Consider the following 26,199-nt stretch of genomic DNA (forward strand, 5'->3'; position numbering starts at 1 on the left):
AGTGATATCACGTTGGCCCAGTAATTGGAATATTGCGTAACGGACGATCGAACGTTATGCAACATAGACAATATAACTGACTGGGGAAAGAGAGCACCCTTGCGGAACACCAGCGTTTGTACTCACGCACTTTAGACTCGCTTTGTCTTGCCAGCCCAGCCGGCCCCAGTGGAGTAGTGATTGATCCATCGAACATAAGGCTGGCAGATAGTGGGTTCGCAGCCCGGTACCGGCTCCCACCCAGAACGAGATTAACGACTAAAAGGGTAGGAGTAAAGCCACTACACCGACTTCTCACCCACTAACAAACTAACCACTGACTCTCTGTCCTGGACAGTTAGCCTAGATAACTGAGGTGTGTGTGCCTAGGACAGCGTGCTTGAACTTTAACTGGATATGAGAACAAACAGCAAAAGTTGAAATGAATGAATTTCCAGCCTCGGTGACGTAGTGGTTAAGCCATCGGCTTAAGCTACTTTATATGTTAGTACATATTGGGTTCGCACCCGGCACCTCCCATCCACTAGCCATTATCCAATGTCCTGATCAGGTAGCCCAGGACAACGTGGTTGAAACGTAATTGGACATAAACACGAAAATATGTAGAAGTGAAATGGCCAGTAAATTATAGTGATGATAATTTGTAATCGATTTTAGTGCTAATATCAGACAACGGTTCAAGGACGTTGCACTGGACACTGTACTTCATTTCAATTTATTTTCGTGCTTATGTCCAATTCACGTTCAAGCACGCTGTTTTGGGCACACACCTCAGGTATCTCGACCGTCTGTCCAGGACAGAGGGTTAGTGGTTAGTGAGAGAGAAGAGGGTGTAGTGGTCTTACACCTACAAACTGAGTCGTTAAGACTCGCTCTGGGTGGAAGCCGGTATGGACTGCGAACCTTGTACCTGCCAGCCGTAATGTCTGATGGTTCAACAACGAGACCACCGAGGCCGGCACTGGGCACTGCATACAAATGACATAAACATGAAACTGGAACGAGAACGACAGTCGTTAAAACATTCATTGTACGGCTGGTGGGTACTTGGTTCGCATTCCACTGACCGCTCCAAGTCAGTGTTAAATGTGGTGGCTTAATGGAGAAGTGTAAGGGCACTACCATAACGCCTTTTTCTCTATAAATAACTAACCATTAAAAAGCCAGCTGAGATGTGTATGCTCACATATAGCGTGCTCAAGACTTAATTGGATATAAGCACCAAAATAAATGAAATGTCTAAACCTACCAGTACACATTTATATCCCTTTTTTTCATGCTCAGTTTTGCCATTGGAGTTGTGGACAACAAAAGTATGTGTATCGTTTTTAATAATAAAAGAAATACCATATCAAGCCGCCATAGAAAGATAAACATATGTTCTAAAATATTTAGTGTTTCGAGATTTAATATATATAAATATTGGTATAATACACAAATATAAAAGAAACATGAAAATGTAAATTATTGAAAACATTGTTGCGTCATCTGCGCAGTGAGGCAAATTCCATAAAGAAAAAGTGATTTTGCGTCATCTGCTTTACTAGCGTAGTAGAGTTAGTTGGTGCGTCACTGATTTCATATACGTGCGTCACAGATCATGATTCATTGAGATATATATACGTCCGTCAGTGACAAAACTTGAGGAACTGCGTAGAAACCAACCCCACTGATACGAGAGGTGAACTTTATTACGTTGGGTTGTATTCAGTGTTATACTGTACACTAACACTAGTAACATATTTAAGAGTTCTGCGCGTCCAATTACCTGTTTACGCACGTATATAGGTAAAACAACCACGGCTGTTCTCCGACATGATGTCAGTATGGTCATCATATATATGAACGTCTTCATTCGGTTTGCTTAGCGGGATGGGATTCAGTGGTTAGAGCGCTCGACTGAATTACGACGGGTCATGGTAGATTTCTTTGAAAGGTCTCCTTCTATTTTATGATCCAGCGGTGACTTACAGGATACCAATAGTGGAATATCAAAAGCCGTGGTGTTTAGTATTGCAGCTGTTTTGACTCTGTAAATTATGTTTTTCTGTTCTTTTTGTTCTTGATGTTCTCCCCTCCCCCCCCCCTTTTTCTGTCTTTCTCTATTTCTGTCTGTATCTCTATTTCTCTATATTCTCTCTCTCTCTCTCTCTCTCTCTCTCTCTCTCTCTCTCTCTCTCTCTCTCTCTCTCTCTCTCTCTCTCTCTCTCTCTCTCTCTCTCTCTCTCTCTCTCTCTCTCTCAGAGCATGGCGGTTCTACATGTATTGTACATTGTACACATATTGTGCACGTTATTTCACTTTGGTAGCGGTTACGCTATATCGTGTGCTTCGCTTCTGTTCTGTTTTACATAACCACCGTCCATTCATTTTGCTCGGTAACCAAATTTGGTATATCACTGATCGATTTAGTCTAATTATCGTTTGGTATAGTCTGAGGAGGACAAAAGCACCAAGTACTTCTCTCAACATTTATCGATTATGCAGCGTCAGCTGGATTCATCATGCATGAAGCGAGCGAGCAAACACTGGGACAGCCCCACTGGGCCTGGTCACCGTGACCTGTAGCTAAAAATAGTAACAGAGGCGAGATTTTACGTCTATCCTCACAAGGTCTTCAGAGACCCGACCAATCCACGCCCGTTAATACAAGTTCGCTAAGGAGTTATTTGCAGTACGGGCAAAGGGGAATAAGCACGTATGATGTTTTGTTCTGATCGAATACTTGCACCGATGGTTCATACGCTTTTGATAGGTCTTTGATCGACCGTGCTTGCTAGACTTTGCTTGGGTTTTTCTCTCTTTATTTTCTCCTTCATTCCGCAGAGCACCTCACCTATCCCCACTCTGCGTCCTAATAATAACAACCTACTTTTGTTTGAAAGAGTTAACAGAGGCGGGGCTAGGACTGGTCATCAACTGGTGCGTGTGTTTGTTAAAAAAACAATTTTTCTCACTGTTACTGAAATGTAACATTAATATTCATGAAATTTTCCCAAACAAAATACCGACCCTGATTAACTGATAATGTTTTCAGAAACAATACACAAAATGGATTCGCTGTCAGTACGCGACAGTCACATCTTTTGCACAGCACTGCAAACTGGCGGTGTTTTTGTTGCAAATTTCCTTAATGTTTTTGCTAAGGTCCTAATAAAGTCTAGGTGTCTTGACCAGTGGTCAATGAATTAGTAATTCTGTTATGTCCTAACACGACTCGAAGAATGCGAACGCGCTATCAATGGCGGGCGAATTCTAGAGGGGGAGTTTGGATTGATAGCAGTTACCAAATAGCAATGAAGCGCACCATATCCTTCTTCATCCCCAAGATTATAGGTTTTTTTTTTAACAACACCACTAGAGCACAAAGGTATATATGTGTGTGTCTTAGAGAAAACCGTTACCCGCTACAGTTTTTCATTATCAAGGGATCTTTTTATGGACTTTGCACAGACAGACTAGCACATACCACGGTTTTTGGTATATTAGTCGTGGGGCACTGGTTGGGATGACGGATGTAGTATTGAAATTCTCACACATTCTAAAAACCAGGTTTGATTAAATTAAGGAAAGAAAACGTGTTTACTAAGCAGCACATATGCATGTCTCTTTGAGCTTGCCAAATTAACTTGTGTGTTCCAAATTTAACTTGTGTATTCCATATTAACTTGTGTATTCCAAATTAACTTGCGTATTTCAAATTAACTTGTGTATTCCAAATTAACTTGTAAATCCATAATTAACTTGTGTATTCAACATTAACTTGTGTATTCAAAATTAACTTGTATATTCCATAATTTATTGTCGTCTTACCTTGTGCATTCTTATGGAATGATCTGAAACAGTATATTAAAATAAAAGTATTTACAGTTAAAAATTAATAACAACATAATACTCTTTTATGTATTTAATAAGTCTCTATAACGTTGCAAAATATAAAAACAGGTATAAATCGGACAACAACAAATTCTAAAGACATAATTCAACATATTTATAAAAAATAAAACAAGGATCCTTATATAAGGTTTAAATGTATAATGTTGCCGATATTGTATGTGTTATATAGAAGGCTTAGCAATTACAAAAATAAACTTGTGTTATTTTATTTTTAATCTGTATTTTTTGGTTTACAAGAAAAACAGTAAAATTAAGGATACAAAAATTAAAACATAACAAACAGTTATAGGCCAGCATGAGTATGAAGCAAATATAAATATAGCAGTTATATTTTATGGTATGAACTGTTTAGAAAAAAATAAAAAAATAAGCAAACTAACAAAGCAACAACCAAAGACAAAATCAAAGCAATAAACAAAGGAAAAATCCCAAACAATATGTAGGTTAATCTTTATATAGAAAGGTAATAACAAAAGCAGTCGTACGGACGGACCACTAATGCGGAATGTCAGTGATTCATTCATCATTTAACTGATTCATCAGGCCTCCCATTTACACTGATAAAGATATTCACAAAGCCTGATTCACGTCGGTTCAGATAAATGCATTTAAAATAGGGCCTGTGAAATTTTAACTGCCGAAACATTGCAGTGTCCGACAGATCGAAAACTCGCCCCCGCAGTCTTCCTTTTGTTTGGCCTTGCGTTGACTGGTCATCGTGATTTACGAGTGGTCATTCCAGGGTAGGGACCGGTCAGGCGAGTAAACAGAGAGGCGGTCACTTTTCGCGTGTTTATACTAGTCGATGGCGATGTTCACGCCAAGGTACCCCTTTGTCACAAGGACATACAAAGAGGGACACCGCCACCTTTTAGATCGGTTCGCATTGTTTATAAAGATATCAGTCTATTATTTTGTTTTTATTATTATTGCCACCCATGTAGCCTACGCCATTTATAACCCTTATCATCCTTCGTACAACCCAAAAAGCAATAAAAAAAAACCCCACAAAAAACAAAGGTCAACAAACACAAAACACTATAGATCGTTCTATATATATTTTCAATAAAAACAATACAACGATCTTTCAGAAGACGAGTGATATTTAAAATTAAAATTACTTCCGATATTAGCTACTATATTGTCATCAGTTCATTAATGTCTGCGTGCGTTAGTCTCTTGTTCGAAATGTGTATGCTGTTGTTTTGTGCCAATGAACCTCGGGTTCAAGGCCGAAATAAAGAACTGAATTGCATATATACAGGATATAACATTTTTAAAATTATTATTAAATCTCTACAGTGAAATATTTTGAAAGTTAGTCAGTATGCATAGTAATCCAACATGCCTTTTATCAGCCTGCAAGTATGTCACATAATATGATAATAAATAAATGTTTTGGGCTTCAAGTAAGGGAAAAGGTCATTAGCCTAACCAGTATTTCATACTGGCGGACCCACATTGAGGGACAACCCACAGTCTATGAATCGTGTTAATGGGGCGACGAGAAAGATGTATGATTGGGGAGCATGCCCCCCCCCCCCCCCCCCCATCCCCCACCGACTACAACATACAGGTCTGGCTATCTATAAAACAAAACCACGAAACACACACACCAATGGAATAGCGGAACGCATGTTTATGTTGTTTAAAACAGTTAGTTTTGCCAACCAGCCTCGGTGATGTCGTGGTTAAGCCTTCGGACATAAGGCTGGTAGGTACAGGGTTCGCAGCCCGTACCGGCTCACACCCAGCGCGAGTTTTTACGACTCTGTGGGTAGATGTAAGAACACTACACCCTCTTTTCTCTCACTAACAACTAACATGTAACCCATTGTCCTGGGCATACAGCCCAGATAGCTGAGGTGTGTGCCCAGGACAGCGTGCTTGAACATTAATTGGATATAAGCACGAATATAAAGTTAAAATGAAAGTATAGCCAAAGATTAAAAAAATTGGGTACCAGAGTTCAGCAACTAACAACTTACTGTCCAAGACAGACAGCTCAGATGCTGAGGTGTGTGCCCAGGACAGCGTGCTTTAACCTTAATTGGATATAAGCACGAAAATAAAGTTGAAATGAAAGTATAGCCAAAGATATATAAAAACAATTGGGTACTAAAGAGTTCAGCTTAGAATACTAGCATTTTAGGCGGGCAGGCTCTCATGTTTGTTGGGGGGGGGGGGGGGGGGGGGGGGGGGGCAGACCGCGGTGTAGCTTTAACCGTGGTATAGAATCTGTTATCGCGCAAGCTATTGTTTCAGTTATATGCGCCGAATTGACCTTTGCTCCCATGTGAACATTTTTATCACGTGGGATCCAGCATCCTGGGTTTTATTTGCTCAGTTGGTCAACTGGCTGCATTGGTAAACCTTCACTGACCAGTGCGTGACCATCGCCTGACCTCGTCGTGAAATGAACAGGGCATGCGTAATCTATCAGCTGATAACGCTGATACGTTACAGACATCCAATGTGGTGACGTTTTACACCTGTGTGAAATCCATTGTTTCGAGAATGTTCAAAGTTGAAGATACCATGCGTCGTGGACAGTGGCGTAGTGTGTGTGTGGGGGGGGGGGGGGGGGGCGCAGGGCCATACCCCCTCCCCCCAATCAGACTTTTTATTAAACAAAAATTAAAATCATATATACATGCATACATACATAGTGTTGGTTGCCCTCCACCAATAGTGGATCCCCCCCCCCCCCCAATCTGAACTCCTGGCTACGCCAGTGCGGGTGAACTGGACAGGGCGTTGGGCTGTTCAGTTCAGTTCAGGTGTTTAACGTGCACATTCAGTGCAAGCTGTTGTTGAGCATTAAGCTACGCTAGTGGATTGGGCAGTGTCCTCACAAATACAAATTTACAAAGAGTACCCTTCTTGTTTACAAGTGCCTTATTTTCTAGCTCTAGAAGCCACAGTTCTTTTTCTACTCCCTACCCACCAATCCCACCCCCACCCACAACTACCCCCCCCCCCCCCCACCCCCCCACCCCCAAAGTTATTTTAGCCTAGGTACGGGGCATGACGTAGCCCAGTGGTAGAGCGCTCGCTCAATGCGCGGTCGGTTTGGCATCGGTGGGTCCACTGGGCTATTTCTCGCTCCAGCCAGTGCACCACGACTGGTACATCAAAGGCCGTGGTATGTGCTATCCTGTCTATAGGCCCCAAACCAGAGCGAGTTCTCAAGGGCTCAATGGGTAGGTGTAAGGCCACTACACCGTCTTCTCTCTCACTAACCACTAACCAACTAACAACTAACCCACTGTCCTGGACAGACAGCCCACATAGCTGAGGTGTGTGCCCAGGACAGCGTGCTTGAACCTTAATTGGATATAAGCACGAAAATAAGTTGAAATGAATAAAAATGCCACTCAAACAACTGTTGTCATTCTTGATAACATGGCTACTAAGGAACTATAGAGTTATTGTGCTTCCAGAATTTCACAGTGAATTTCATGGAACCATTTGAAGGTGAAAATTTAATATCTGCTTATGGCATTTATTGATCATGTGGAACATAGTCACAAGTAGCATGAATGTGTGTTGGGGAGGGGAGGGGATGGGAGGGGGCTAGACAAAGGAAATATAAAATAAATTTCAAACAGGTTTTAAATATCTTGTTTTTCGGCTCGGAACCTAGATTTCTTGCGAGGTGGGGGGGTGGGGGTTACATCAGTCTTGAATGAACATTAGAATAGTTTAAAAAAAAAAAAAAAAAAAATAGAACAAGAAGAAAAGAAGAAGAAAAAAAACCCAGACCTCTCGACATCCCCCTGGATCCGCGCCTTATTTCAGAAAAGATACGCTAATAAATCTTATGTTTGTCCCTACAGGTGTGCCATACATTCCAAGTTACATGGACCTAACCAATGGTCCCGAGCCCTGCGTTGTATGCGGTGATGCAGCCACGGGCTACCACTACCGGTGCATGACGTGCGAAGGCTGCAAGGTAAACAAGCATTGTAAACATTCAATTACATTAATTTATGACACTGCTGGTTTTCCATAGTTTCAATATATACATCGTAATTGATCCATTCATCTATCCATCCATCTAACCATCTATCTATTCATTCATTCATTCATTCATTCATTCATTCATTCATTCATTCATTCATTCATTCATTCATTCATTCATTCATCCATCCATCCATCCATCCCACTTATTTGTCCAATAATTCACCTTTCAGTCTTTCCATCTATCCCTTTTCCCCAATTTTTATTCATCCATCCATCCATCCATTCAATTCATCTTTCCATTCATTATAACCATTCATTCATCCATCCATATGTCCGTCCGTCATTCAGCACATCAATCGACTCACCAACCAACCCATTCATTCATCCATCTATCCATCAATCTATTCATCCTTCCATCCATTAATCTATCCTACATTTAGTTGTACAAAAAAAAAAAACTTCAAAGAAATGAATGTGGAATCAGCTTACACGTAAATATAGAAGTACACGGGCAGATCCAGGAAATATTTTGGGGAAGGGAACAAAGGGATGAGGACACATGGGTCAACTCGTGAAAAGGGTAATCCAATGGGGGTTTGTTAAGCCAGAAAAAAAGGCATCTGGTTCTTCCTCACTCTGGATCCGCCTCTGAAAATATATGTAAAATTCTATGATATATCTTTTTTTTCCCCTCAGGGCTTCTTTCGGCGGACAATACAGAAGAACCTTCAGTACCACTGCAAGTGGAGTAAGAACTGTATCATAGACAAGAGCACGCGCAACCAATGCCAAGAATGCAGATTTCAGAAATGTATTAGAATAGGAATGGCCACCGATCGTAAGTGACACTTTTATTATTTAGGGGCGGGGTTTAGATCATGGGGCGGGATCTAGCTGAGTCGGTAGTACGTCCGCCTGAGGTGCGTGGGATGCTTGCGTGGTACGATCGAACCAAGTCAGTGGATCTATTTTCCAATTCGTTTGTTTGTTTGTTTTGGTTTTTTATATGTTTGTTTGTTTGTTTGTGTGGTGTGTGTGGGTTTTTTTTGTTTTGGTCTTATCCAGTGTCAAACGACTGACTGGTATATCAAACGATGTAGTATGTGTTGTCCTGTCTATGGAAAAGTGCATATCAAAGACATTCAATAGTCGATGATTAATAAATCGATATGTTTTAGTGGTATCGTTATACAAAACAAACTTTCATTAAAATATTAGCTCACTTACTAGAATGTTTGCCGGACGTACTCTAGTGGTGTTGTCAAACACAACAAACGTGTATTAATTTTGTAACTGGTCGCTTCATACACACAGTCCATCATTGAAGCCATCCGGGTGATTCTAATTAACTTTCGCGTTACAACAAACCTATATTATCTAGTTGATTTTATAGTTTGCTTGCGCACTATACCTGTTTGACAACTAACCACTAACCCACTGTCTGTTCCAGATATACGTGAGGTATGTGCGCAGGACAGCTTCAAATAAGAACTCATTTATTAAGTTAGTTACTCAACGTTTAAAAGATCAATTCAGACAAACCTGGAACGAAAATATTAATACTTATCCCAAATGTAGTACTTATAGAATATTTAAATCGGCACATGTTTGTGAAAATTACCTTCTATACTTACCTGAAAAAATACGCATTATTTACAGTCGATTCAGAACCAGCAATCACTATCTTCCAATTGAAACTGGCAGATGGCAAAATATTGAAAGAAAAAATAGAATTTGCCCTCTTTGCAAAATCACAATAGGTGATGAATTTCATTACCTATTTCAATGTCCACACTTTACTAACGAAAGATCAACCTACTTAAATAAATATTACTTCAACAGACCAAACACTTTTAAATTACACAAGCTCTTTAACACAAAACAATTATCTATTATAAAGAAACTATGTACGTTTCTTAATGTCATTAATAGTGTATTAAAAGACACGCCTTTGTCATAGATTTATTCAACTAATATATTTTAGCGTTTGTGTATATGTATATAGATAGATAGATAGATAGATAGATAGATATAGATAGATATAATTATATGTATGTATGTTTTAATCAGCAGCCGCCATTGTATTGTGTATATATATATATGTTTGTAAACACCTGAATGTAACACCGTTTGGTGTTCTGAGTGAATAAAGTTCTGTTCTGTTCTGTTCTGTTCTGCATGAATTTTAATTGGATATTAGCACGAAAATAAGTATACTGTATAATGTATTACATGAAATGAACTATACCTGCCTTTTTATCTATCTGTGTCTGTCTGTCTGTCTGTGTGTCTGGTCTGTCTCTGTCTGATTTGGTATGTCTGTTTGTCTGTCTGATTTGGCCTGTCTGACTGTCTGTCTGATTTGGTCTGTCTGTCTGTCCTGTCTGTTTGTCTGTTTGTCTGTCTGCCTGTCTGTTTTTTTAAGACATTGTTTCCTGAATACAGTGACAAGTATTACATATTCCAGTGGTGTTAAACGAAAGACAAAGAACCGCAAAGAGAAAACTTATAGAAGACAATCGCGAGAGGCGGAAAACGGAAGAGGTTCGGACTAAAATACGGATTGAGGACTGCGAACCCGATCAGCTCTCAGAACAAGACCGGTGTTTGATAGGAGAAATATGTATGGCTTATGAAGCCACCCGGTTAAAAGTCAACAACGACAGAATACAGATGGTACGGATATACGATTATATATTTCTTTTGGTTAGTTAGAAGAAAATGTTAGGCCTCTTTTTATTCCCTTTCATGCTTTAAGGTCTTATAACTATATAATAAATAATGAAATCTTTGCATCTACAAAACTACTAATCCAAAACAACTTTCTGTTGATTTGTATTCAGAAGTTTATTTTGGGTTTGACTCTTGTCACAGAGTCTCATCAAACGACCGATGACATTAAAAACTCCAAACCCCAAACAAACAATAAAAAGCATAGTACATACTACATGTACATAATACCTACCATAAACGTACATGTATGAGGCCTATAGTCAAATGTAACACTGCTGACGTTTGAATTTTACACTTTTAGCCAAATTGTGATTCCGGTGATGATAACAGGACGGCAGAATTGGAGGCGTGGCAGCAGTTATCTGAGGTCATGACTCCCTCTATCGTCAAAGTTGTCGAATTTGCCAAAGGTGTACCCGGTTTTATACAGGTGAGAACATACTAATCATTTACTTTTAACATATTTCAGTGTTCAATATACTGAATAATTAAAGAAACGCACCTATTAAATTAATTAATTTAAAATTATTCAGTTTGGACCCCATTAAAATTATTAGGCTCGTGTTAACAGTCCCTTTAGCGAATTAGACCGATCATGAAAAACAATAGATATACAATGTACATTTTATATTCCCTTAATTTAAATATCCCCTTCTGTTTTGTTAATTAATATATTACCTATTTTAGTTAAAAGTGCTTGATTTTTGTGCTATAGTATATAGTAAGGTTTTAACAGTATGTGATTAAAGCTTCAGTATTTATAGTGTAGTTAAAACCATAATGTCGATTCTTCAGTGACATGTCATCATTTACAGAGATTATAAATTTCACCTAAATAATAATAATGTGGATGATTTATCCTAATTAAAGATATAAAAAATCATTAAAATATTTAATTTTGCATATTTAAACTTTAAATAGGGTAATTCCAGGAATATTCAAATGATATTCATACTGCTCCACAAAAATTATTAAAATCAATTTAATTAACATATTTATAAACATTATTATTATTTTATTTTATTATATAATAATAATCAAATTTTATTTTATTTTATTCTAATTAATTCACGCTATCCTACGATTATATTTATGTCAAATTAATTTAACATTAATAATATAAATTTATTTTCTTTTTCAGCTAAATGTCGATGACCAAATATTGTTGTTAAAGTCTTGTTGTATGGAGATTATGTGCCTTCGTGCGGCCTGTCGCTACGACCCCACCAATCAAACCTTATTCCTTCCAAGTGGACTGACCATTCACAAAGGTGCGCTTTACCAGGGTTCACTGGGAGTACTGGTGGAGCCTATTTTCGAATTCGCTACAGGATTATCTAAGCTGGAGTTAGACGAGACGGAAATAGCTCTGCTCGCTGCTGTTCTTCTGATGCAATCAGGTATGATGAAATTCAAAAGTTTAGTTTTTGTCCATTATTTCAGTTTGAATCGATGTAAAAAGATACGGAAACGTTATCCAGAATATCCATTTTTAATCTTGCTTGCAGTGGTCGTAGTTTCGAAGCTTTATGGAAGAAGAAATTCTTTTTTTTTAGTGGAAAATGTATGAAAATGTGACGTTTCTATTGAAAATAAGATTGAAATTTTATCATCGATCATCGATTGCAGTCGGTTTGCACAAATAGATCAAGTACATGTATTTCATTATACACTTGATTATAATATATAAGAACATATAAACGATTTTAATTATTAGGACAACGCACCTACTGCCGTGTCTATTGGGGAAAACATTACACATTTCAGTAAGTTTACAATGTGCATTAAAGCAAATTTACGACTGTCGATCCTGGATTTGATAATCGTCAGAACTCATTAATTCAATGTACGATTATAACCGATCGTTGGTTTCTAGTCAAATCTATGGTTCCACGACCCTTTCCATGATTGGAAGAAGTGTGGAAGAAATACCATATAATTTTTAATAAAGTATATATTATGTTGTGTTAACTGCTCTCAAGCATTTCATTTTGCTAGCCAGTGGACATTGTGAGTGTCAATTGGGAACAAAAACACGTGGAATTTTATTGTTAATCAATTATATCATACGACCTCCACTGTTAGTGTTTTGTTTTTGTCAATCATTTCAGTTTTGCTTGACATAAAATTATATGGAAAAGTTCTTTGAAAATAATATTTATGTGCAGTTTGTTAAAACATATCATAAAGGAATTATTCTCGCCCTTAGTGAAGAATTTCATCCTTTTATAATATTTTCTTGATTAATTTATCCTACTAAGCTATGTGCGAATATATAGAGCCTTGTGTTTCATTATTGTTTTGTTGATATGTCTGTACTAGTTGGACATTCGTTTTGTATATATGTAGGATAAAAATAAATTGTGAAAGCATATTATTATTTAAAACTTTACAAGCAGCCAATAATAATAACTATATATTTGTTTTATATTATAATATTTTTCAAAACACTTTTACGTTTGTTTCTTTGTCAAGTCAAACGAAAAATACTAACTCAATTTTTTTTAAATCGAGACTGGTATTGGGGTGTAAGATCCAGTAATAATTTCATTTCTTGAAACATGTTCATCATCATGTTGCAGATAATCCATTACATGCGAATACATGTATTTAGAAGGTGCTCGTCTTTTCACGTTATATATTTGCCAATTCAGTTGCGTGTAAACTTACAAAAATCGAATTTTCTCGTCTCTTATGTTTTTTTCTCTCTCTCTTTTAATTTCAGTTTTCAAATGTTACCTTATATTTGGTTAACTGTATCAATTCATATCTAGGATTACAAAGTAAGAAGTGTTGCCACCGGTCTGGTGCATTGTACTTTAGAAATATATTTTACTAGTCCCCATGAAAAACACCAGTTCCATCCATCCGCCAAATGGCCTTTGACCAAATGTGATTTTCAGCTTTTGAAAGATCATTTCGACTTTTAATTTTTAATTGGGTACGAGATTTCTGCGTATACATAAATAAAAAAAACGAGTGTACATTGTAACTTTACATACTCTAAATATATTTTATGTAATTTAAATGTTCTTTTGTCACTTATGATTCAGTAAATTATTTTCAACAGAGCAAAAATAAATATTCATATAATATGTAAAACTAAACGATAATTACAAATACATTTTTTTAACATGAGATAATGTTATACATCTGCCCTTTTCTGTCAATGTTTGACACTACTTTTAGTATGAACTGAAATTGTTTTTTATAATGTAATACCAATTCCCTTCACCCAGCTTTTTGTATTATTCGAGTCTTTTCGTTCTGAAAAAACTTTCTGATAGACTAGTATCAGATAAAATATTGTTTAGTCTAATTTATACTAGCAAAGATTGAGTGGTTTGTTATTCTAATTTTAATGTTTTTACCCCAATTCACTAAATATCTTTAATGTGTTTATAAATGAATGCATCCATGCATTGAAAAGTCTATGATCCCTACTTATTTTAAAGATTAAATAATACCCTATGTAATTATACATTTATTCTGCTTTTTTTCTGGTTAAAGAATTACTAAAAATAACATTCCTAAACCACTCCCCCTAAAAATAAATATATTATTAAAAATAATCGTTTTAAAAAATCATATAAAGACTTATAATAAAAGAATAATTTTCTTTTGTTTTGTTCTGTCTGCCAACATTGCATATATCATGGACCGGCCAAATTATGGTAATGAAGCAGATAATCTATTCTCCTCCCAATAAATTAAAATATGCCCATTGGTATTGTTCAAAGACATGGAATAATGGATATGCTGTGTGCCCGGTGACAGCAGTGGTGGACAAAGCATGTATAATTTAAAATGTCAAACGAGAGAAATAAATCCTGTTTCCAGGTCGCATACATTTGCTGACCGTATTTCTGAAGACCACGCACCATTTCAGGAAGCGAGTTGCCCGTATGTGGAATCGTCTGCTTATGACCAGCAAGATTCCCGCCCTCCTTTTCACTCTCTCTCAGCAGACTCCATGTTTGTTTACCGACATGCGTTGGTCAGTCTAGCCCGTTGTCTGGCCGAATTGTAAGTCAGACCTTGGAATTCGATCCGATAAGAACTGACCAGGTTTGTCAACACCAAAAGAACCTGTCAGCATGAACGATGTAATATCGTATTGAGGATCTTGCCTTGTGTTAATGGACAAATGGTGTGTTGGGTTTTTTTCTTCTCTTTTTTTCTGGGTAGAAAATCTATTTTTAATTCCTGCCAATCTACAACCTGCTTTTGACCTACTTTCCTTTATGCTTTGTGCATGTCGAGCAGTTGGCAGCTGGATGTTGGGTTTTTTTTCAAGGATACTGATATTTTCGTCACGGATGGCCGATTGGTAATAATGGTAAGCGAAGCGTTTCAGTTCAGATTGTCTGGACATTTCATCATGGTGTATCGTATCTTCTGTTTGTTGTGATGTTGTTTTGAAAACATTTGCTATCCGTCTAAAACAATGACCGTCTATTTCCTTTCATGGTAGATTCCTTTTTTTCTCTTTTTTTTTCATCTCATGTTATACATAATATTGATCTGTAGTATGTTGATTCATTTATTTTGTTCTTTTTTTTCTTCTTGGTCTTGTTAACTTATTATTTGTATTTCTGGCAAAAGTTGTATACATATATATCTTAATTTGAAAATATTTGTTATTTTTCTAAAACAATGGTCATATTTCGTTCTTTTATCCAACTCTTCTTTGCCGCCCCACCCTCCATGTCTTAGTTATTATTGTTAACTTATTATTTGTATTTCTGGCAAAAGTTGTATACATATATATATATATATATATATATATATATATATATATATATATATATATATATATATATATATATATATATATATATTAATTTGAAAATAGTTGTATTTTTCTAAAACAATGGTCATATTTCCTTCTTTTATCTAAATCTTCTTTGCCGCCCCACCCTCCATGTCTACTTATTGTTGATTTGCTGCATATCTTTGTTTCTCGTCTAACTTATTTGTATTTCCAGGAAAAAAAGTTGTGTATTTTAATTCAAACAAACTTTATTAAAATGAGTATATATTATACCTTTTACATGACAAATCTGGGTAAACGATTTATTTTGGTATTTTGTATAGAAATTTCTTTCTACAATAGTGTTTGACCATCATACTTTTTGTCTGATTCAAATGAGAAAATAATGATGATTATGTTGTAGACGTTTTGTGGGCAGAACCGCATTTTTTTTCTCTTCTTTTTGTTTCTTCTGTTTTTTCTTCTTGCTTTTCTACTGTTTATTTAAGAGCATTTGTCACAAATTTTTATGAAGTATATCTGATTATACATGTAGTTGAATTTGTGTAAGCTTTAAAAAACAAAAACAAATATATCGTTGAATACATCTGTACCATTTTATATTTTAATAATTATAATGAATTACTAAAATTCAACGAAAGATTATCACATTTCATTACAGAACATGACGAATTATTAAATATGGTTATAATTATAATTTTAATAATGAATTATTAAAATCCATAACACGGTCGTTCCATTTAATTTCAAAATGTCCACGAATTATTGCATATGGTTTAATGTGCTTAGTATTTTCAACTGTTTGTTAATAAAAGTTTAAAGAGACTGTCCAAAATTACATGTTATTGTAGCATTTCATTGACTACAGCTACATATAAATACAGACACTGACATTTTAAACAAGAAAATGCATTTTAAGTCGCAGACTCTAGTTTCAACCGGTACAAATAGACAGTAGGTTTAGTTAAGATCGAAACCTGTGACATATTTGGATAAACAGAGTGAAACAAGAGTCTGTGACGTTGAATCTATCCTTAAAATCCTTAAAAATAGAGTAAAACTCAACTGCATAACCATTACTTCTCAGACGTACGTGCTTTTTTAAAAATATGAAAAATGCATTTTGTGATATTAACGACACCATAATGACCAGAAAGACTGGATGTACTGACATTAATAATCTAAACACTACAATCTAAGTAAAGTCTGATTTCAGTTATCAAAAACGGCTTTAATAGTGAAAATGTGTCATAGTGTTTAAAAACTAGGGTCTGTTATATTTTTTGATTGTCCTAAAATGCTGCAAATTATATAAATGTTCGACCAACAGTCAATTGCTTTTTATTTATGGCTTGTATATATATTTTTTAATTCTATTTTGTTCACCACAATTGGATATAGGCACGTTAATATGTTATCATATTCTCAAATATAATCATTGCTCTTGCGTAAATTGCACTGATGTTTGTCTGGGGTCCTAACGATATATTTACTGATATATAATTATGAACAATGCAAAACGATCATCATCATAATTTTAACCTAGTCAGATTTTAAAACGTATTTATGGTTTTAATGGAATGGAATGGGCGGGAGATGGGATGGGGATGCAAGGTCTGCATGTCCCAGCCCCACCCCTTCTTATTACTTACGTAACTCCCCAAAATATTCAAGGCAGTGCACCACGACTGGTACATCAAAGCCCATGGTATGTGCTATCCTGTCTATGGGATGGTGCATATAAAAGATAAAGGATCCCTTGTTGCTAATCGACAATAGTAGCCCATGAAGTGGCGACAGCGGGTTTCCTCCCTCAATATTTGTGTGGTCCTTAACCATATGTCCGACGCCATATTACCGTAAATAAAATGTGTTGAGTGCGTCGTTAAATAAAACATTTCCTTCTTTCCTTCCCCAGAATATATTCCTTTATTATTAGAATACACGTAAAGTATTTTAAAGGTTGTTCCAGTGAGCCTGCAACATTTCAATGTTTTTAATACAGTTTATGACTAGTGACAGACAGTACTAATGATGGGTGTCACCGATGTGGCAGGAGATGCTGACCTCTCGCGAACACCTGATATCATCACTGTTTTGACAGTGATTCATGAGTGCATGTCATTACAGCTGTGTTATTCCAATGAGCTCTGTCCTGTGCTAGTTTTGATGTAGACTATTCTGGGAGTGGCAGTCCTCTTTGAGGAAGTGCAGGAAGGATCCAATAAAGGATCTCCTCGGAAGTGATTGTCCTATAGACGAGACACTAGATAGAGATTTATGGAATCAACCACTATTTTGCCAAAGGCCCATTCGACTCTGCATTGTGCAGAGATACGGTCTTGGTCGCGTATAACGGCTTTGTCGTTCAGATGTATTTTGTAGGTAATGGATATAGACACAAATTGTCTCGTGTCCCTCTAATATGATCAGTTCTTGAACACATCCCTAATTTTGAATATATCACAAGGAATACGGTCTGCTTTTCTACAGTGATGGCTACACACCCATCCCAAAACAACCCAACGGTGATGAACATAGACGTACGGTATCCCATTTTTGTAGGGCGGGGGGGGGGGGGGGGGGGGGGCAATCTGGTTAAAATTATCTCTACTGGTCTACCAGTAGATCTAACAGCATTGCGTGGACTCCCATGTCCAGGTGATATTGTTGGTCTATTTCAACATTAAAAACCAGGGCGAAAGTGCAGTAATAAACTATGGATTGTATACTAGTATTTATAAGCAAATGTTATGGCTATACAATCACGGGCTTTGTTTTTTTTGTTTTTGTTTTTTTTAAACGAATTTTATCTAAAATGTTATATTGAAATTAGTTTCCGGCATACTTCGTAATTCACCCGAATATTTTCGTATACCCTCGGCATAATCCCGAATGTTTTCAAATACTTTTCAAATCATTGTCATTATTTTGCAAGTATTGTTTTGATTGGTCGAATGAAAGGTCAACTGGACATGAGCTCAAAAGGGGTGCAAGTATATTTCATTCATTTCAACTTATTTTCGTGCTTATATCCAATTTAATTCAAGGACGCTGTTTGTCCAGGGAAGTAGGTTAGATGTTAGTGAGAGAGAAGAGTATGTAGTGGTCTTACACTTACCCACCAATTGAGTCGCTCAAACTTGCTCTGGGTGGGAGCCGGTACCGGGCTGCGAACCCTGTACCTACCAGCCTTATGTCCGATGGCTTAACCACGAAACCACCGAGGTCGGTAGTACAAGTATAATGTGATTTATGGCCTTTAGCATATGAGATAGCATTTTACTGGAGCGAGTGGGTGGCGATTTTAACTCTAAAACATGCTGGGGGGTTTCAAGAAGATATATTTTGTACTGAGAATGAAATAGTGGAAAGAGTTCGACCCGTACCCCTCTATATCAAAAGCTCTAAAGACTAAACCTAACCCTAACCCTAAAAGTAACCCTAACCATCGAAAGAGGTGTACGGTTCGAACTCCTGCCGAAATGGTTGCTTGACCTTATATCCCCTGGACTAAAATGGGTGACCTGCAAAACATGTTGATTCGTAAATTATAGTTCTGAAGAGAAAGCCCGAAAGCATTTTAACAAAACGTGTGCAAGGCTGTCACCCGATTATGTTACGCGGAATCTCATTGGTTGACAGATCGATTGGGAAAATAAAATAATCAGACATTAGACGGCTTTGTAAAACAATTCTTTGTTCTGTTTTAATTTGGTCTTAATTAATAACCCACGAGAATAACTAATGACCGCTATATTGATATTGATTCGCTGATTTCTTAACCTTTCATTTTTTTTTTTTTTTTTGTATGGACAGTTGTAATTGATATACTGTGCGGTTTGATGTAGCTCAGCGATAGAGCGCCCCGCCTGAGGTGCGATTGGTTGCAGAATTCATTGCTTTCGGTGGACTTCGGGGACAAAAATTACGAATCCTGCTAATGAATGCATGTTTAACGACACCTCGGTGCCAGAATACATCGGCTATTGGGTGTCAAAATATGGTAAAAGAAAAAAAACCGAATTACTAATAATTAAGTAAAAATTTAGAAACAGTGGAAAGAAAAACTAAATCCTGCCAATATGTGAGAAACCTATTAACGAGTCCCTATTCTGAAAAAAGGTTCAGGCACGTCCGCCCTGGGCATAACATCTGACGTCGCCAGTGACTGAATCCATGGGCGGTAGTCTGCCAATGGACACTGCGGTTTTAAATGTTTATGCATTGATTATAACTGTTGTTAATCTTTTTATTTCAAAATCAAGTTACGTCCAGGTTTTGTGGTCAGAAATAATGGACATGTATGGAGCTGCGGTGTATGTTATTCAAACTATTAAAAACACGACCAAACAAAAAGTTAAAAAATATGTTTTGTTTAACAGTACCACTAGAGCACGTTGATTTATTAATCAAGTGCTATTGAATGTCAAACATTTGGTCATTTTGAAAAATAGTCTTTTATATGTACCATCCCACAGTCAGAATAACATATACCACGGCTTTTAATATACCATTCGTGGCCCACCGATGGGGATCGATCAAACATTGACCTAGAATTATTCATTCTTTCTTTCATTCATTTATTTTCAAACCAAGTTGCTTGTTGACATATACAGTCAATTGTACAATATTCCAATATTACTATGGCAACAGTTGCAATTAAAAGACCAACATGTCTTCATTAAAGCTATATGAGTACAAGTACATTTTTAAACAATAGGCCTACTTGGGATGGACACAATTGTTTGTAAAACATTAACGATAGAAACAAATAGTTGGAGTTATTGCAATTAAGGTGGCATCATTATAAACTGGCCAATTTTCTACGACTAATTAAGCAACCATCTGAAATGTATAGGCTATAATATATGCGATTGGTCGTATATAGACTATACAATGGACAGATATACATATACGTATAACAGAACTTATTTTTAAAACTTTTAAGAAGTTCTGATAATATAGTGATGTTCAAGGTAGTACTAAACCAAATAACTTCCGGCTGGGTCAAAGTTCGAGGTGCACCCAACTTTTGAATAAGAAGTGAACACCACAAGTCCTGTGATTGGTTATAAATGTGAGTGTGTTGGTTGTAAAATATAATAGTTCCATCTGGGTAAAACAAATATGCAATTTTATTTAATCTAGTACCAATGTGTCAAGTAGCCTTGTGCTTGAAACATGTATGGGGTACCTGTAAAAAAAAGTACTTGAATTTTGTGCGGAACTAGGGTAGTCATAGACGCTACCCGTTATCTCAGAAAGAAGCAATTTTTTCTGATTCACTACAAGTGTGAGGGGTGGTAGTATTTATATCCGTGGCGTTTATGTCGATTGATACGCTGCAGGTAGGAGTTTTAGCCACATATGTTACTATTGTCATCTATGGGATTTGATTTGGTAGTATACACCCTCAAGTGATCGATTATAATCGAAAATAGATTAGCTGGGCTTTGCCAATATGATGATAGGTTATAGATATCTATACTCGATTGTCGGGAAAATTGCCCCCATGGTTTAAATGATGGAATACACAATAATAGGCAAGGGTTTGGGTTAGCGCGAGTGTTCTCCAGCCCAGCCCTGTTTATATGTTATATGATGTAAACAGGGCAGGGCTTGAGGATATTCGATGTAGATTTGGGCTTGTTTCCATGTATGCATTGTATAATGATTTTTAGGTTCTCTCCCGGTAAAAGCCACATAATCCCAATGATGTGTTACACATTAGGCGTATCATTTTCATGTAATTCTAACCGAAAGTTGACTGGTTGTAGCAAAGCAGTTATAACCGATGATCGATCATGAAATATCACTAAGATATATATTTTCGTGTTGTTAATTCACAATTCTATATCTCAGGGATGTGAATTTTTAGCTTTTTATCCGATTTCAGCTTCATTGTTTTGTTTTGTTTTGGGGTTTTTTGGGGATGGGAGGGCTAAAGTACTTTTCAAAAAGTAGACTGGACAGGTCCGTATCAACTGGGGAGACCGATAGCCAGTGTGCCCCCCCCCCCCCCCCCCCCCCCCCCATATTTAAGGACGAACACTATTTTGCAATACTCTATAGATAAATATAAAAAGGTGGCTTGGGCCCCACCCCACTAAACGTTGTGCCCCTCTTCACTAGATAATCCCACCCCCCTCCATTCCGGATATCGTTCCTCCGGGCCTGCAGGTTATGAATTGAAATGCTGAAAAATTACCATTATTTGACTGTGGTTTATAGTTTTCAGCTTGTTGAAGGTCATTAAAGCGTGTTTTTAATGGGTATTATGGCACTCCTGACAAACGCCACTCGGATGTGTTTCTGTTTTGTTGTCGAGTTTGAACTCATCCTATATAATTTCAAAATCATTTGGTAATGTTCCCACGAACAGATCACAAATTATACACCATGTTCTTATTCAAAAGGACTGAGCTTGGCCAGTTCCGGTGGAATATTAGGTCACGCTTCTTTTGTACCCCCGTCCCTAACACCTGGCGCACTAAACTATTAGCAGGCTAGAGGGCATTGCTCTAGTTCGCAATCTGTAATGGTTTTCATCGAACGTTTCACAAGAAAGAAAGAAAAAACAACATTATAGTTGATTTATCTAGCTACGCGTCTGACGCTTTGCAGACAGATGCATTTTTGCCAAAAATCAATATGTCTAAAATTATTTTAGGATGTAAAAATATATTATTTAAAGGGACAGACCCTAGTTTCAACCCGTGAAAATTAAAAATTTAATCTACAAACCTGTAACACATTTGGATAAAGTTAAAATTGACTTTGATATGGTGAAATACCCTCTAAAACTCGACTTCATAAATGTTACTTCTTAGACGCAGGTGCGTTTTTAAAAATTATAAATGCATTTTGTGATATGCAGACCAAACACACTTCGAATGTACGGAAATTGATAATCTAAACCATTAAAACCTCAGTTATCAAAAACGGCTATAATAGTAAAAGAAATAAACTTTAGTGTTTAAAAACTGGGGTATGTCCCTTTTAGATGACGTATGACAAATCGTCAAAACGAGACTTTAAGTTGAACCAGGTTCTGGCAAATTGATTTTATTATTAGATCACCAAAATGTTAATTCGAAAATGAAGTTTTATAAAGTGACTTGATTGTGTTGTATTTGTTTTGCTAACTTAAACATTAATTTGGTTACAGAGTTTTATTATATTTTAGCTCAAATTTTTCAAACTGCTAAAAATATGTTTCACTCAGCGTAGGTTAAGTTGAGTCATAGGGGTTAACGTGCACATTCAAAGCAAGGTTTTGTAGCGCACGCCTGCCCTGGGCGCAAGTTCTTGCCTGAGCAGTCCCTTCCGTACAAGACAGGAAAGGGGTGGGGAAGGGGAATGCGGGACTCTCGTTTACGACTTTAGCAATTTAGGAGCACCACCCACCTTAAATCTCACACAAATTTACAGACAGCTTGCGAAATGTTTTAGTTGATTTGGTATGCAGTACAGGAAGTGTTGACTGTAATAATTAGTAACCTTTTTGTCAACTTTTTTTTTCCTGCGGTCAGCCTAAAAGTCGTTTATATGCTAACCGGAAGCTTCGTCGGCAGTCGTCTATACCAAACGAACAGCTACGGAATGAAATTCCATTAGCGACCATTCTAGCATTTACGTTTCTGATGGTAGACCTTTTTCCTTATTCCTAGTCAGCGGGTTGATAAAATCGTAATTATTGATCTTTTGTTGGTATTTTTGTACCATTCAGTGTATATGTTATGCAGCTAAATCAGGCAAACTGTATTTATTTGGAGTCCGATTGTGAGGTAGGCAATATTACAAGGATTACGAGGAACAAAAACTGTCAGTACGAATTCTTCTCTTTTGATTCACCGTTTGTTTTTATGATTTGATTTTTGCCATAAAATTGTATTCGTTAGGAACGTCGCATTACCTTTTGCCCTTGAATACTAAACAAAATGTATACTTATTTATAATAGTATTTAACCAAATAGAGTTATATAATTGAACCTAGGATAATATTAGTAGAAATGTATTGAAGAAGGTGTATATATATAATTATATATATATTCATGCCTCTCTCTCTCTCTCTCTCTCTCTCTCTCTCTCTCTCTCTCTCTCTCTCTCTCTCTCTCTCTCTCTCTGTATATATGCTCGCGAAAAAAATTTTCCAGTGCACTAAATAATTGCATATAGAGTATAATTTACTAGAAATCTGGTCATTAACAATTCAGTAAATAAACGTGTAACCACTTCCTTCCATATCCCAGCAGTGCCCAGTCAATTGCACGAGCTATTCATGCTTTGTGATCATAAGTTGCATTACTAGCATTCTCGGTCACGTGCTCCTCTTTGACGTCATTGTTCTTATTATTGGACTCTAAAACTATTGTATGGATTCTCATCACTCAGAAAAATACTTTTGTTGGTATCTGATCGTCGTCAGTGTGATGTCACGCCTCCAAGAAAATTAACTTCTTCGAAAGATGGGCATGATTGCAGTTAGAATGGCACAAACGTTGTTGCTAATCATTTTGGTGTTCATTGGTGTTCATCAGAAAACTATGCAGTGTCTCGACAGTTTAGGAATACTAGAAATCTTCCATGTTTAGTGAGTCGACACGTGACGTCACGTTAACTAATCGTCAATATCAAGCGGGTACACATGTGGAATCATTTGGAAATGACAAGTTTAACATCCCAATACATCCCTGTGTTAAGGCCAATCAGTGGAAGAACTATACGCAACCGATTAGGTGATCACAAAGTACGACCATGACATGACGTCAATACGTCACCGACGGCGCACCAAGCGTTGTAGGCTCAGAAGACAGGAGGATCACTGTACCTTTGATAGATAAATAGTACATCTATGTAAAACATAATATTTTAAAATTTTATAAATATACGTCTCACTGAAATTTTAATGATGCACAGGAACATTTTTCTGTAAGTTTATATATATATATATATATATATATATATATATATATATATATATATATATATATATATATATATATATTCGTACTTACCAATATACATATATATTTACCAATATACATAAGTATCTACCTACTAATATACTAACATAGAAACAAACATAAACAAAGATGCATACATACTGTATGATACATACTGTATGATACATACATACATACATACATACATACATACATACATACATACATACATACATACATACATGCATGCATACATACATAAATACATACCTGACTCGATAGCTCAGAACGTATCGTGGCAAGTCTGCAAGTTGCGGGCGATGCGATGTCACAGATTCGAGTCCCAGCAACGACATGAGACAAGTGCGTTAATATCTATGTAATAACCAAATCCGACATACATACAATATATAGATATCCATTCAACGCTAAATACACACACACACACACGCACGTACATATTATAGGTGTGCATGGGTACACACAATCTCTCTCTCTCTCTCTCTCTCTCTCTCTCTCTCTCTCTCTCTCTCTCTCTCTCTCTCTCTCTCTCTCTCTCTCTCTCTCTCTCTCTCTCTCTCTCTCTCTCTCTCTCTCTGAAACACACATACACATTTATAATCCTACAAACATTTGGCCGAATTTACGAAGCCTGTTTGCGAGGCAGGTGTGTTTATGCATAGTAAATGTATGTAGTTACACGCATGTATGACATAAACATCCTTTGTAAATTCGGCCGATAATATTTATTATTTTACGTGTAATAAAACTTAATAAAATAATATACCGGCCGTCGTGGTTAGGCCACCGGTCAACAGGCTAGTAGGTACTGGGTTCGGATCCCAGTCGAGGCATGGGATTTTTAATCCAGATACCGACTCCAAACCCTGAGTGAGTGCTCCGCAAGGCTTAATGGGTAGGTGTAAACCACTTGCACCGACCAGTGATCCATAAATGGTTCAACAAAGGCCATGGTTTGTGCTATCCTGCCTGTGGGAAGCGAAAACAAAAGGTCCCTTGCTGCTAATCGGAAAGAGTAGCCCATGAAGTGGCGACAGCGGGTTTCCTCTCAAAATCTGTGTGGTCCTTAACCATATATCTATAACCGTAAATAAAATGTGTTGAGTGCGTCGTTAAATGAAACATTTCATTCTTTCTAATAAAATAATAATAATAATAATAGTTTAATTTATAGTCGTACTCATTATGTTACGGTTGTTATATATATTTTTTTTCTTTTCAGATCGCTCTGGTCTCATGGAAGCAGAAAAAGTTGAGAAGCTTCAAGACGCCATCTTGGGGGCGTACAAGAGATACATTGCCGAGAACCGACCCCATCAGCCCGTGCATTGGGCCAAGGTGCTCATGAAGGTCACTGACCTCCGCACGATCAGCACGCGCCACGCGGAGCGTGTGCTGTGTGTGAGGCTGGACTCTACCGGTGAAATTCCTCCTCTGTTTCTCGAGATGTTTGGTGAAACTGGAAAGTCATAAAGTTTACTATGTTGATATCAATATTGTCAAATAGGACGTAATTTATAGAAATAAGTATTCCATGTTTTTTGTGCATGGTTCAGATATAACGTAGGTGAAACCGGTAATGGTTAGGCATGTTGCTTGAGAATATCCGTTAGCAGAAGTCAATTTGAAACGATATACTACTTTCATTAAAGAGATTACAATTAAATATAGCATGAAATATCTTCATGCATTACGTGGTATATTTAAAGTTTAATGAAGTCTGGTTTTTTTCCAGACAAAACCATTTGATAAACTGATGTATTCAGTGATCAATAATAGCTTTTATCCAGAAAAGAAACCGAACATTTCTAAATCATATTGATGTCTTCAACGGTCAGTAATATTTAGCCGTATTTAGAC

At 36.9% G+C, this 26,199-nt stretch overlaps 1 protein-coding gene across 1 annotated transcript; it reads left to right on the forward strand.

Annotated features, from left to right (window-relative positions):
• The first annotated feature begins 7,413 nt into the window (after positions 1–7,413).
• On the forward strand, positions 7,414–25,812 carry LOC121387840 (thyroid hormone receptor beta-A-like). The gene is made up of 6 exons (XM_041519068.1): positions 7,414–7,852; positions 8,560–8,701; positions 10,331–10,539; positions 10,898–11,026; positions 11,738–11,996; positions 25,562–25,812. Exons 1-6 carry the CDS (start codon positions 7,721–7,723, stop codon positions 25,810–25,812), a joined length of 1,122 nt encoding a protein of 373 aa, XP_041375002.1. The 5' UTR covers positions 7,414–7,720.
• The last annotated feature ends 387 nt before the right edge of the window (positions 25,813–26,199 follow it).

The sequence above is a fragment of the Gigantopelta aegis genome, chromosome 13, assembly GCF_016097555.1.
Source record: "Gigantopelta aegis isolate Gae_Host chromosome 13, Gae_host_genome, whole genome shotgun sequence".
Classification (NCBI taxonomy): Eukaryota; Metazoa; Mollusca; class Gastropoda; order Neomphalida; family Peltospiridae; genus Gigantopelta; species Gigantopelta aegis.

Coding starts and splice junctions, on each gene's coding strand:
- LOC121387840 (XM_041519068.1), top strand. CDS start 7,721: ATGTTTGTCCCTACAGGTGTGCCATACATTCCAAGTTACATGGACCTA. Junction 8,702..10,330: donor AATAGGAATGGCCACCGATC/GTAAGTGACACT, acceptor TACATATTCCAG/TGGTGTTAAACGAAAGACAA. Junction 11,997..25,561: donor TGTTCTTCTGATGCAATCAG/GTATGATGAAAT, acceptor TTTTCTTTTCAG/ATCGCTCTGGTCTCATGGAA.